The sequence below is a fragment of the Macrobrachium rosenbergii genome, chromosome 33 (assembly GCF_040412425.1).
Source record: "Macrobrachium rosenbergii isolate ZJJX-2024 chromosome 33, ASM4041242v1, whole genome shotgun sequence".
In the NCBI taxonomy this organism is placed as follows: Eukaryota; Metazoa; Arthropoda; class Malacostraca; order Decapoda; family Palaemonidae; genus Macrobrachium; species Macrobrachium rosenbergii.
Window position 1 is genome coordinate 8302501 of NC_089773.1, and position 12839 is coordinate 8315339.

The 12839-nt window shown below is 34.4% G+C and overlaps 1 protein-coding gene across 1 annotated transcript in view; it reads left to right on the top strand.

Annotated features, from left to right (window-relative positions):
• LOC136855778 (roundabout homolog 1-like) overlaps positions 1 to 12839 on the top strand; it is a 348007-nt gene that overhangs the window by 311209 nt on the left and 23959 nt on the right. The window contains exons 8-11 of the mRNA XM_067133135.1: positions 2802 to 3030; positions 5016 to 5113; positions 11090 to 11258; positions 12038 to 12202. Coding sequence (XP_066989236.1) covers positions 2802 to 3030; positions 5016 to 5113; positions 11090 to 11258; positions 12038 to 12202 — 661 coding nt within the window. The remainder of the gene's footprint in view (positions 1 to 2801; positions 3031 to 5015; positions 5114 to 11089; positions 11259 to 12037; positions 12203 to 12839) is intronic.

Below are 12839 nucleotides of genomic sequence, written 5' to 3' on the forward strand. Positions count from 1 at the left end.
GTAATTGATCTCTTTTGATATGTATATATAATAAATTATCTCTCAGTCTCTCCAGATCTATATAAAGACTTGCATGGGATCTTAAGGGGTCTGGGACAAGCGGCAATGAGTCACATTGATACCTGAGACCCTTATTGAAAAAAAGAATGATATATTTCATTAGCGTTTCAGGTAAATCTCAGATCATTCAATGTAGATCAAAATATACTTGTTAATATATCAGGTAATCACAACTCATTAATTACGCAAATGAATATTTTCTCTCTCTCTCTCTCTCTCTCTCTCTCTCTCTCTCTCTCTCTCTCTCTCTCTCTCAATGTATCAGGTAATTCTCAAATCGTTAAGTATTGTTCAAAATATATTTCTTAAATGTAAATCTCTTAAAATTAATTTATTCAAATCAATTTGAAAATCTCTCTCATTAATTATTCAAATCGATTGATTTCTCTCTCTCTCTCTCTCTCTTTTAACAGGTGAATCTCAAATAATTTTAAGTATAGACCAAAATATATATCTCAAAATTTCAAGACCTATCTGATTATTTATTCAAATTGGCTGACTCCAGCTCTCGGGGTCTCGAGGGCGAGACTCTCTCTCTCTCTCTCTCTCTCTCTCAACATTTCAGGTAAATATAAATTTATTAAATGTAAATCAAATTATATTTATTAAAGTTTCAGGAAAATCTCAACTCATTAATTGTTCAAATCAATTGATTCTCTCTCTTTCTCCTTACTTTTTAATTTCTAGTTCTATTTATCTGTTCTCTTTCAAGACCTATTAATGAGTTGATTTTCATGGTATTAGTTTCCAGCCTACCAGGGGGTGGTCGAGGGATAATTATTCATTATTGTTTCTAAGTGTGACCCCCAAAAGGTCATCCCTATTTATGAGTTATGCTTCCTAGACTGGTTGGAGTCTTTTTTAAACCCAAATTAGGCACAGGTGAGGTCATTCTGTGTATGAGATCATTATTGCTTATTAATTAATTTTTTAATTTTGACAGTTCCATATTTATGTGTTAAGATTCCATATTAATGATTTGTAGTCTTTTTTTTTTCATGCCAATATTAGATTCCCTACTAGGGCACAAATCTGCAATGATTATTCTTGTTTTTTTATTTTGATAGTTCCTTTTTTATGTCTTATACTTCCATATCAATGACTTGTCCCTTTTCATCTCCATATTAGTTCCCTAATTAGTTAATTTACATATTCTATATGATCTGATTATCAATATCATCTTTCCTAATTAAAATTTTTTTATTTTGATAGTTCCATATTTATGTGTCTTATGATTCCATATTAATGCATTATAGTTCTTGATGTCCGTATTAGTTCCTTAATGATTTATTTCCGTAATTGTGAAGTCTGTACTTTGTAAGGGGCTGAATCCATATTGATTGTATCGCCATAATTATTTCTTTTTATTCTTCAGAATATAAGAAATAATTCTACAGAAATTTCCCTTGAAAATTCTGTAGAATAGCTTCCATTCTACCTTCTAATTCTTTAGGATAGAATTCTGTTTAATGGTATTTTGAAATACAGAATTTCCCCTTGGGAGTTCTACAGAAAATCTTTGTACTACATAAAATTCCGTAGGAAATTCCACAGAAGTTCCTCTTCAGTCTCCTGTAGTAATATTAATTGCAGAACTTCTTTAGTAAATTCTGCCATAATTCCATGACGTAGAATTTGTAGAATATAGAATTTCTTTGGTAAATTCGAGAAATATCCACCATTACTGTAGATTTCCATCCATAAGTCCAACAGAATGAATTCAATTCCACTTTCTCAATTTGAGGCATGTACTGCAAAATGTAGAATTTATTGTAAATTCTACAGAATTATCTCCATTCGTGCACAGTTCCCTCTGTAAATTCTACAGCAGACTACCCCTAATCTGCTTTCTAATTCTTCAGGATGAAACAAAAGAATTTATTCAGTAAATTCTACAGAATGCAGTCAGATACAGAATTTCAGTTACAAGTCATACAGCTTATATAACGATAACAGAATTTTTTTAGATTTTTATAGAGGGTTCTACAATAAACTAGAATTCTCATTACAAATTCTTTAGAATTTTTTTTTAAATTCTAGAAATATCTTAACGAAAATGTAGAATTTTATCGTGAATTCTAAGCTTATTCCCTGGTAACACAGAATTTTCCTCGTAAACTCTAATGCTATAGAATTTTACTCTGTAAATTCTACAGAATTACTTCGTATCTACCCTATAATTCTTTGTTTTTTCTATCAAATATAGAATAGCCTCGGTACATTCTATAGAATATCTTCCTGTAGTGTAGAATATACAAACCGAAATTTGTATAACTGAAAGATTCTAAAATATGCAAAATTATATATATATATATATATATATATATATATATATATATATATATATATATATATATATATATATATATATATATATATATATATATATATATATATATATATATATATATTCTATAGAATCCACAGGACAGGATCCTCTATCACCGAAGGATACTCTGTAGGATTTACAAAGGGGGGAATTCTGCATAAATGACAGAAGGCCTACCTCCTGATGATGAGTCTTCTCTACAACGAAATTGGAGAACGTGCTTTAACCCTTTCGTCTCGTTAATTGGATTTTTCCGATTGAGGGACTCCAATGAAGTTCTTCCGATGGCCCTGGGGGCAGGGAGCGTTTTGGGGGAAAGGCGGGGAGTAGGGGTGAACCCCCCTACCATCCTCCAGCTGTTAATTTTAATCTAACAATGAGGATCGCTTAGGTGGTGTGAATCTGTATCGTATATGATTTAATTCCTATTTTAAACTTTCCTCTTTTTCTCCTCTTCTCCTACAGGAGGAAAGAGGGACTTCTCCTCTTTAACCTTCCGTTTCTCCCCTGCAGGTTTCGTCAGGAGGGCAACCGCCTCATTGTGACTCATGTTGTTCCCGGGGACGAAGGGGAGTACCAGTGCGTCGTGACCAATATGGCGGACCAGAGGGTGTCTCACGCTGCGACGTTGACAGTCTATGGTTTGTGTATATCAGTTGTTTACGTTTTTGCGTTTTTTGTATTTTCTTTAGCTGCTGCTGTTACCTTTTTTTTTCTAGTTTGAGTTCGTTTGTGTTGTTTGGTGTTTTTTTTTTGTTGTGTTGAGTTTGTTTATTAGATTTTTATTTGTTTGTTTACGTGATTTGTAATGTGATGATTGTTTCGTGTGAATTTTTTTTAAATAGGATGTTTTTTTGTCATAGGTTTGTTAATATTTAGTAATTTTTTACTTTTTTGCGTTAATTGTTTGACTCGATTTATATATATATATATATATATATATATATATATATATATATATATATACTGTATATATATTTACTTTACTGTATATATATATATATATTATTTCTTCTGTCTAGAAATTTTTAAAAGGACTGATACAGAACAGTAGAGTTTTGCGATAGACAATCCAGTATAAACGTCCGAACGCTTTAAAAACATCATATCATCGTCACTTCAGTAGAGCAGGTGGAGCTTTCCTGCCATAGTGTAATATTCTTAAATCTTGCTTTCGTTTGCGACCTGACCTGGTATGTATCTGGTTTGAATCTTGTGCGTTTTGGAAAATTCTTCTTGAAATTATCAAGAAATTATGTGGTTTAAATTTTGTAAAATTCTTCTTGAAATTATCAAGACTTTCTCGTATAGATTAGAATCTGTTCTGTTTAGTGTCTAACTTTCGTATAGATTAATAATTTAGCGGATGGGCAATTTACATGATAACTTTTATCCCTGGCATAAATAGAATCTCTTATCTATTTCATAACTTGTAAATTTTATTTGAGACTCAATTATCTGTTCCAATGTATTATATTTTAGTGAGTATTCACTCAGACTTTCCACCTCCTACGATTTTAAAATCAGGGTTGTAAAATCGTCATGTTTATGGAATAATCATCATATATTATTATTATTTTCACACATAAGACGCAGACTTCCGTCCAAAACTAGCATGAAAAATCCCCGTAACTTGCCAGTTGCAAAATTTTGTCAGATAGTTAACCCCGTCTGTAAAAAAAAATAATATAAAATAATTCACGCAGAATACAGTACGACCCAGCAGAAATGGTTCTCTTTGGCGGACATTTTGTGTAGACTGCACAGGAGAGAGAGAGAGAGAGAGGCATTTAAATTGACATTTACCTGTAATTTTCGTGTTCACAAAACACTGTTTTAGCGTCCTCACAATTCTACGAATACTAAACCTCAAGAGCTGATTGTTTATTTGCGACTTTGCGATCCAGTGGTTTGACGAAGTCGAGGTCGGTGTTGTAAAAATGCTGTACTTTGATACAAAAAGAGATTTACCTGTTAAATTATGCCAGGTGTGCAACTATTGATTATGGAATTCTTCAATCCGGGAAATGACTTTTTCAAGGAATGTACGATTTCGTTGAAGCTCACGTCAGCCGCCCCGTGTTATTTGTCCATGAAATTTGCATCAGATCATCCTTATTGTAGAACTTTGTCGTTTGAAATCATTACAGATATATTAAATTGAAATTTTAGTGAATTTTTTAAGAGTTTTTAATCTTTCAGATGTCAAATATTTATCTAGTGAGTACATGGCCGGTACTGTCTAGCAATTATTTATTTTGATAATATAGGAAACTCGGGTTTTCAGTGAAATTACTTCAACAAAAGAATTATTTACGTAATTTCATTACACTTATGTCGATTTTCAATGCATTTGTCACTGTTATTTTAGTTTTAAATGGCAAGTTAAATATATAACTTTATATATCCGGTGCAATCCGGCAACTATTTATTCAATATTGCATGAAATCTAGTATGTTGCAACTATGGAAATTATATAATTACATGTAAATTACGTAATTACATTTAAAGTATACTCACTTTCAATGTAATTTGTAGTAATGGTTGATTTTTTGAAGTTGAAATTTAACCCAAAAACTTGATAAATTTTATACCTGTCAACTCACAAACATCGTACATCCGCCAGTGTCGGCCAGAGTGGGAGGCGTGGTCAAGAGCATGGTGGGCGTGTCCGGCCATGACGTCACTCTACCCTGCGTAGCGACGGGGGTCCCAGAGCCACAGGTAAGATTGAGTGATTGAGGGTACGTGTCCAATTCACACCTGTGGACAGGTGTGAACTATGGGTGTCTTTGGAAGTGGGTTTAAATAGTTCATAAGGGACAGGTATATGTTATCGTGGCTTTGACACTGAATGGCAGTGCAGGAATTTGGGGGAATAAAGTATGTTTTTATTTTGTTTGTGGAGTGAGGTCATGGTTATCGTTGTTTGTGAAGTGATGGGATGAATTAATTTGTTTGTGGGTTGTTGTATGTGTTTGGGAATGACGTTGTGGAAGTTGTGTGGAGAGAGAGAGAGAGAGAGAGAGAGAGAGAGAGAGAGAGAGAGCTGATCCCTGATTTGTCAATTGAAAGCTAATATAATATATATATATATATATATATATATATATATATATATATATATATATATATGTGTGTGTGTGTGTGTGTGTGTGTGTGTGTGTGTGTGTGTGTGTGTGTGCCTATGTATGTAAGTGAGTTTGTGCGTATGTATATAGAATTGCAACCCTGTCACTATCAAACTTCCTGAATTATGAGCAAGACAGTGATATCCCCTGGACAGTGAAATATTCAGATAGGAGCTAATTTGATGAGGGTTAAGAGAACTTTCTCTCTCTCTCTCTCTCTCTCTCTCTCTCTCTCTCTCTCTCTCTCTCTCTCTCTCTCTCTCTCTCTCTCTTGGTTACCAGAATCCTAAAGACTCGTTGCAAGTGTGTCACTTATTAACACTATGCTCTGAGCCCCTTTTTAACTGCGACGCCACTTAGCACATTCGATCAGTCATCTGTATCAGGATGTAAATATAGGAACATTCACAGGAGGATATAAGTGAGTCAGGCTTAGAATACGTGAAAAAGAACATTATAAAAGATCATTTTAGCTGAATATATTATAAGGGGATTATTATATTATTACCAGGATATAACATAACCTGGTATTCTTTGCAGGATATAAAGAGGAATTTAAGCAGGATATATAAAAATGGAATAATTTCCGTTGCAGGATATAAAATATATAGTCTACTCTTCGTAGGATGTAAAGTGATGCAGGAGAAGGATATAATGAGAATTATGGAGGATTGTGTTAGCAGGATATAAATGATGCAGAAATACGAATGATTATACTAGCAGGATAGAATTAATTGGATAAAAGGATATATTCCCGGCAGGATATAAAGTGGAAATTTGAATATGTATATCCAGAAAGATGTAGGATATAAAGGTTGTTCCACACAGGATATAAAATTGTAAAATTTGAATTAAAAGTGGGAAATTCTAGAAGGATATAAAACGTATGATATACATTAGAATTTAAGCTGGATAGAAAGAGATTCACAATTGGTTTGTTGGCGTTATGTGGCATAAAAACAATTAAAGATAAAAATAAAGTTTTTAATTTTAATTTTAAAAAACTCCAACCGAGAGAGAAAAAATTAAGGTAAAAACCAAAGTCGAGTAAGAAAAAATAAATTAAAAACAGTTGTATTATAAAATTTTATATTAAAAAACTGCTAACGACAGACAGGCAAGGTAAGAAAAAATTAAAATTTGAAAAGGAAAAGCTAAATTAAAAATTCACCATAACAAAATGTAATTTTTTTTTTATTTCAAACGAAAGAGAGAAAAATTAACATTAAAAACCAAAATCTAATTAGAATAATCTTTTAAAAAATCAGTATATTAAAATTTAATTTTAAAAACTTAACATATGAAAGAAACAGAAGGAAGATAAAATCTAAAACCAAATAAAAAAAAAAAACTATACCAAGAAAGAAAATACACACCAATATAAATTCGGCAGTCGTCATCCACTCTTGCGTTTGACATTTATCAAACATCCGCCTTGTCAGTCACCCGAAGTTTCAAACTGCACTCTCGTATGCCGCTGTCCGTTCGGCATTCACGACGCACGGACGTCTGTAACGCCATCGCCGACGGGGGCATTATTTAGTCAAAAAGGGTTCGGTTCTCTTTTCGTTGGCACCTTTCTTTGGAAATCGTGTTGCAGTCGTGTTCCTTTTTAACGGGAATAGTTCAGGCGGTTTAGATATTTTAGTTAGCTTCAGGGTACGTCTACGCTGCTGTAAAATTTGTCATAAATATGTTTGCAACTTGTTGAATACAAATCACAGACAGGTTGGGAACAAGTCAACAACTCTAAGTGGAGAACTAACCGTAGTAAATGTGTTGCAATCATGTACCTTTTTAACGGGAATATTTCGGATATTTTAGTTAGCTTCGGGGAACGTCTGCACTACTGTAAAATTTGTCATAAATTTGTCTGCAACTAATTGCATACAAATCAAAGACCTGTTTGAAACAAGTCAATAGCTGTGAGTGTAGTACAAACCTTCGTCAATGTGTTGCAATCATGTACCTTTTTTATTTTTTATTCATTTTTCCTATTTTCTTTATTTTGGTTGATTGTCTGTGTTTGAGATTGAGGTAACTTGCAGGGAAAGTGCTTTCACTTGCAATAATCTCCACTCATCTTCAGCTTCCGTAAAGGTCTGGGTATTCCAAATCTCGTGGTTCCTACAGGAGCTCAGTACATATATATATGCGTGTGTGTGTGTGTGTGTGTGTGTGTGTGTGTGTGTACATACATACATAAAGTGCAGTTACAATGAAATGTAAACGAAGTTGCATACCTTGTTGATCTCTGAAGTATTGATTGCATACTAAATGATGTAATGGATGTCCTTTGTTACTTCCGGAAGTAGATTTGAGTCTGTATCCAGACCTACGGGATAAACTGCATCAGAGATCTTGCACACAGAAGGCCACACTACAGTAAAACATGTCATCAACTTGTCACATATAAATCACGAACAGGTCGACAACAAGTTAATGACCGTATATGGAGAACGAGTCTGGGGAAATGCTGGTTAACCGTAAAAGGCAGTGGTTAGGACTGCCAATAAGTCATTAACTTGTATGCAACCTGTTTGTGATGTGTGTGTGAAAAGTCAAAGACATGTTTATGACATGTTTAATGCAAAGTGGAGGCACCTTAAGTATACGGAGCGAAGACTGCAGTGTGGTGGACGTTGGTTTGCAAGTGGGACGATAATATCCCATTCGATTCTTGAAGAAGAACTTGTTACACGCATACCATGAGCACAGATGCTCCCTGGAGCCTTGATAGTTGTGATAGCAGACAGTTACCTACCATACCTCTGCATGGTATGCTGGCGACCCTCCCCAGTTGATTGCATGCAGGTACATAATTCCTTGCATAGATCAATAGAGGCTCAGTGGAATGGAATAGAATGTGTCTAAAGCTTTTCTGCTTACCAGGGCATCAAACCCGTGGCATATCTCTCTCTCTCTCTCTCTCTCTCTCTCTCTCTCTCTCTCTCTCTCTCTCTCTCTCTCTCTCTCTCTCTCTCCAAAAAGGTATGACTTAAAATCTTCAACATTTTTAATCACCCTCCTCCACAAATTTTGTACGACGTCAAAGTCAATCACACCTCTCTCTCTCTCTCTCTCTCTCTCTCTCTCTCTCTCTCTCTCTCTCTCTCTCTCTCTCTCTCTCTCTCTCTCTCTCCCCGCTGAGTTACGTTAATGGCTTATTAATCTCTGGATTAGCGTCAGTATCAGGAATGGCCTGATTGTCAATTCGTCAGCTGGTACCTTTCTGCTTTGAAACAGATTGATAAAGTGGCCTGAAATACCTGTGTCATCATTGATAATAATAATAATAATAATAATAATAATAATAATAATAAAATTATCATTGTTTTTATCATAATATTATAATAATATCTTAATCGTAAATGTAATATGATAATAATAGTAATTGTAATAATTAAATTGTTATTTTATTATTATCATTATTGTTTTAAAAGTAATAATGATATTGTTACTATAATAATAATAATAATAATAATGTTAAAGATATTATTACTATAATAATAGTAATATTTATATCAATAATAGTAATAATAATAATATTATTATTATTATTATTATTATTATTATTATTATTATTATTATTATTATTATTATCAACCTAGACGTGAAGGCTACTGTTGCTGATACAGTTATACCATTTAACCATGAGTAAGTATTACAATGTAAAAAAATAATAATAATAATAATAAATAGATAATTAAATTGGAAGATTGAATTCTGTCACAGCAAATGACAAAAACAGAGATTATTAAGTAAATTATTTTGGTATTGGGTAGAATAGAGACAGTTTCCGTGATAATTGAGAAAAGGTGGTGGGAATTGCTTGTGAATTAAGGGAATGCTGTACACACACAGAGAGAGAGAGAGAGAGAGAGAAAGTAATGTGTGCTTGTATCTAAGAGAAAAATGAAGTTAAAGATAACATATGGAAAGAAATAAAAAACTAATGACAAATAGAAAATGAGAGAGAGAAAATGAGAGAGAGAGAGAGAGAGAGAGAGAGAGAGAGAGAGAGAGAGAGAGAGAGATAGTACTTAAGAGAGAAAAATGAAGTCAGGAAATGACATAGAGGAAATAAAAAAGTGAGTGACAAAGAGAGAGAGAGAGAGAGAGAGAGAGAGAGAGACAGAGAGAGAGAGAGAAAACAAAAGACTCACGCAAACCGCATTGCGAGCGAGGTAAATACCATGGAATGAGGGCCACCCTTACTGAATAATTCCTCCCAATAAACTGTGGGTTTAAATGTCACCAGTGAATATTCACGGTAAATACAGGGTGTTGGTGTTCAATCTGCTCTCTCTCTCTCTCTCTTTTCATAATCTTTCGGTCTGTCTCTCTCTCTCGCCTAAAGAGGCAGGTGGAAAGTTCAAAGTATTCTAGTGGGTTGTACGTGGTTCCTTTTGGGTGATTTAAATTTTTGTAGATATTGATTAGGTTAGGTTATTTATATATATATATATATATATATATATATATATATATATATATATATATATATATATATATATATATATATATATATATATATATATAATGTGTGTGTGTGTGTGTGTGTCTTCATTTGTAGATTTTATCAGCAAAACACTTTACTCTTAATATGAAAAATTTAATGAACAAAAATTGAATCAACAATCAGAATTCAGAATAAATTATTATTTTTGATGCTGACTTAATTAATGTGATATAATCTTATGAAATTAAAGGAAAGGACACATTTTAACTGGTCTGTATTCAAAATGATGACTTCAGTAAAATCATTTTACTTTTCACTTTCAAATTCTTGACAAAATTCAGGATGTCATTACAGCAAAATAATATTCATTTTATGGCATGAAGTAAAGTTAAGGGACTCGATTTAGCACCCACTCAATCTACTTAACCTTTCACCTTGCCTACATATGTGAATTTCTGTGACTTTCTTTCCTGTTACTGATTCCAGAATGACCTCTGACCCTTATCTGACCCTTGCTCCACTTGTCGTCGTCCTTGTAGACTCGTCTCTTTCTAGTTAGAGGCTCCAGAAAGACTGTTAAGTTTTGCATGAATTTTTATTATACCTGCATACCAGTGACTTTCATTTAACAGGTGTGATTGGTCTGCTTACCTGTATAACTCTTTCCCCTTCTTCAGGTACCTGGTTTGTGGAAAAGTTTTTTGTGACTTGTCCTGAGCCTTGAACACCTGTTTCTTTTCCTTTTCCATGACTGTTTCCTGATCCTTGAACAACTGTTTCTTTTCCTAATCCACAGCTGTTTCCTGATCCCTGAACACCTGTTTCTTTTCCTAATCCACAGCTGTTTCCTGATCCTTGAACACATGTTTCTTTTCCTTTTCCATAGCTGTTTCCTGATCCTTGAACACCTGTTTCTTTTCTTTTCCACAGCTCTTTCATGATCCTTGAACACATGTTTCTTTTTCTTTCCACAGTTTTTCCTTTCCTTTCAGCAGGTGCAAAATTGACAGCCAAGCTGTCCTTTGCTTGATGTCACATCTGTGCATATGTCTACATCATCTCACACATGCTCTGAAAGAGAAATTGATTGATGGCTTTGCTTCACAGGTGACATGGCGCCGCATCGACGGCATCGTTCCCGTGGGGCGCTCCTCCGTCGGGAGGGACTGGAGCTTGACCATAAGCCGCCTGGTCACGGAGGACCAGGGAGTCTATGTTTGCGAGGCCACGAACCAGGCTGGTTCCCACGCGGCCAACACCTCGCTCCTGGTTGTAGGTGAGCAGTCGGACTTAACATAAAGTGGAGTTTCCTGTTTTGTGGGGATCACTGTATATATATGTATATGTATTTATACATATAGGTAGGTAAATAGATAAAAAGGTAGACTGATAGATACATAGAAAGATAGATTGATTGATAGACAGATAGATAATTTAACTCGCTTGTTAGTAGGTGAGGAATAGTATGTAGAGCGTAGTGGACTGTTCCTTTTTTGTGGGGTTACTGTATGTTTATTTATATTTATATACTTGTATATAGATAGATAAATAGGTAAAAAGGTAGATTGATAGATATATAGACAGATGGATTGATAGATAGACCAATAAACTAACTTGGTAGGTGAGGATATAGACGTAGCGGAAAGTGGAGCTTTCTGTTTTGTGGGGAGCACTGTATATATATGTATATATATTTATATAGATGAATAGATAGACAAATATATAAAAAGGTAGATTGATAGATAAATACAGATAGATTGATAGCTAAATAGACAGATAGACAATTAAACTCGCTTGGCAGTATGTGAGGATTTAGACAGCACATAGCAGAGTTTCATTTTTTGTGATCACTGTATATAAGAATATAGGTATATATATTTATATGTCTATAGATAAACATTTAGAAAAAAATAGATAAATAGGTAGATAGATTTTCCTTTATCGTGGGGGTCACTGTTTTTATGTATGTATATATACATTTATATTTATAGATAGATAGATTGATAGATATATAGATACACAGACAGATAATTAACTTTACTTCCTATCCTCCAGAGGCCCCCAGAGTCGACGGGGGCGTCCGCCCACGAATAGCTGTCATCACGCCCACCCACGTCAGGAAGATCAGCTGCCCTGTGGTTGCCACGCCCACTCCCATGGTGTTTTGGGTGAAGGAGAACCACCCGAGGGAGGCGGGTGCTCCCTACGCCGGTGGACAGGGTGAGAGAGAGAGAGAGAGAGAGAGAGAGAGAGAGAGAGAGAGTCCTGAAAACAATAATTTGGTGAAAGTAAAACAAATAAGTTTGGTAAGATAAGTATACAGAAATAGAGGGAAAAATTTCATGGGGGAGAGAGAGAGAGAGAGAGAGAGAGAGAGAGAGAGAGAGAGAGAGAGAGAGAGAGAGAGACTGAATAATGGATGAAAGAGAGGAGGAAGAAGAACAAAGTGGGAATTTGAGCCGATTGACTTGAGACATTTTCTTTATGTTGGGAATTGTTTTGAGGAGAGAGAGAGAGAGAGAGAGTATAAAGCCGATAGGAAAAAATAGGAAATAAAAAAGATTGTATAAGAACAGGAAACTTGAAAGGTGACCCATAAAAGAGCAATGCTTTCCCCAACAAAGGGAAGGGAGAGAAAGCATAAAAGAAAATAATAAAAGAAGAAAGTTTTCTGAAGAAGGTGGATTAGAGAAAGTAAAAAAAAAAAAAAGAAACGATAATTCCTTTCTTTTCCGAGTGGAAAATTAAATGGTGAATTTGTCTCGAGGGAAAATGAAAGCTGGAAAGAAAATGAGAGAAAGTGGAAGAGAACTTTCTCTCTTCCTCTTTTTCAACCGCATTTATGACCGTCTCTGTG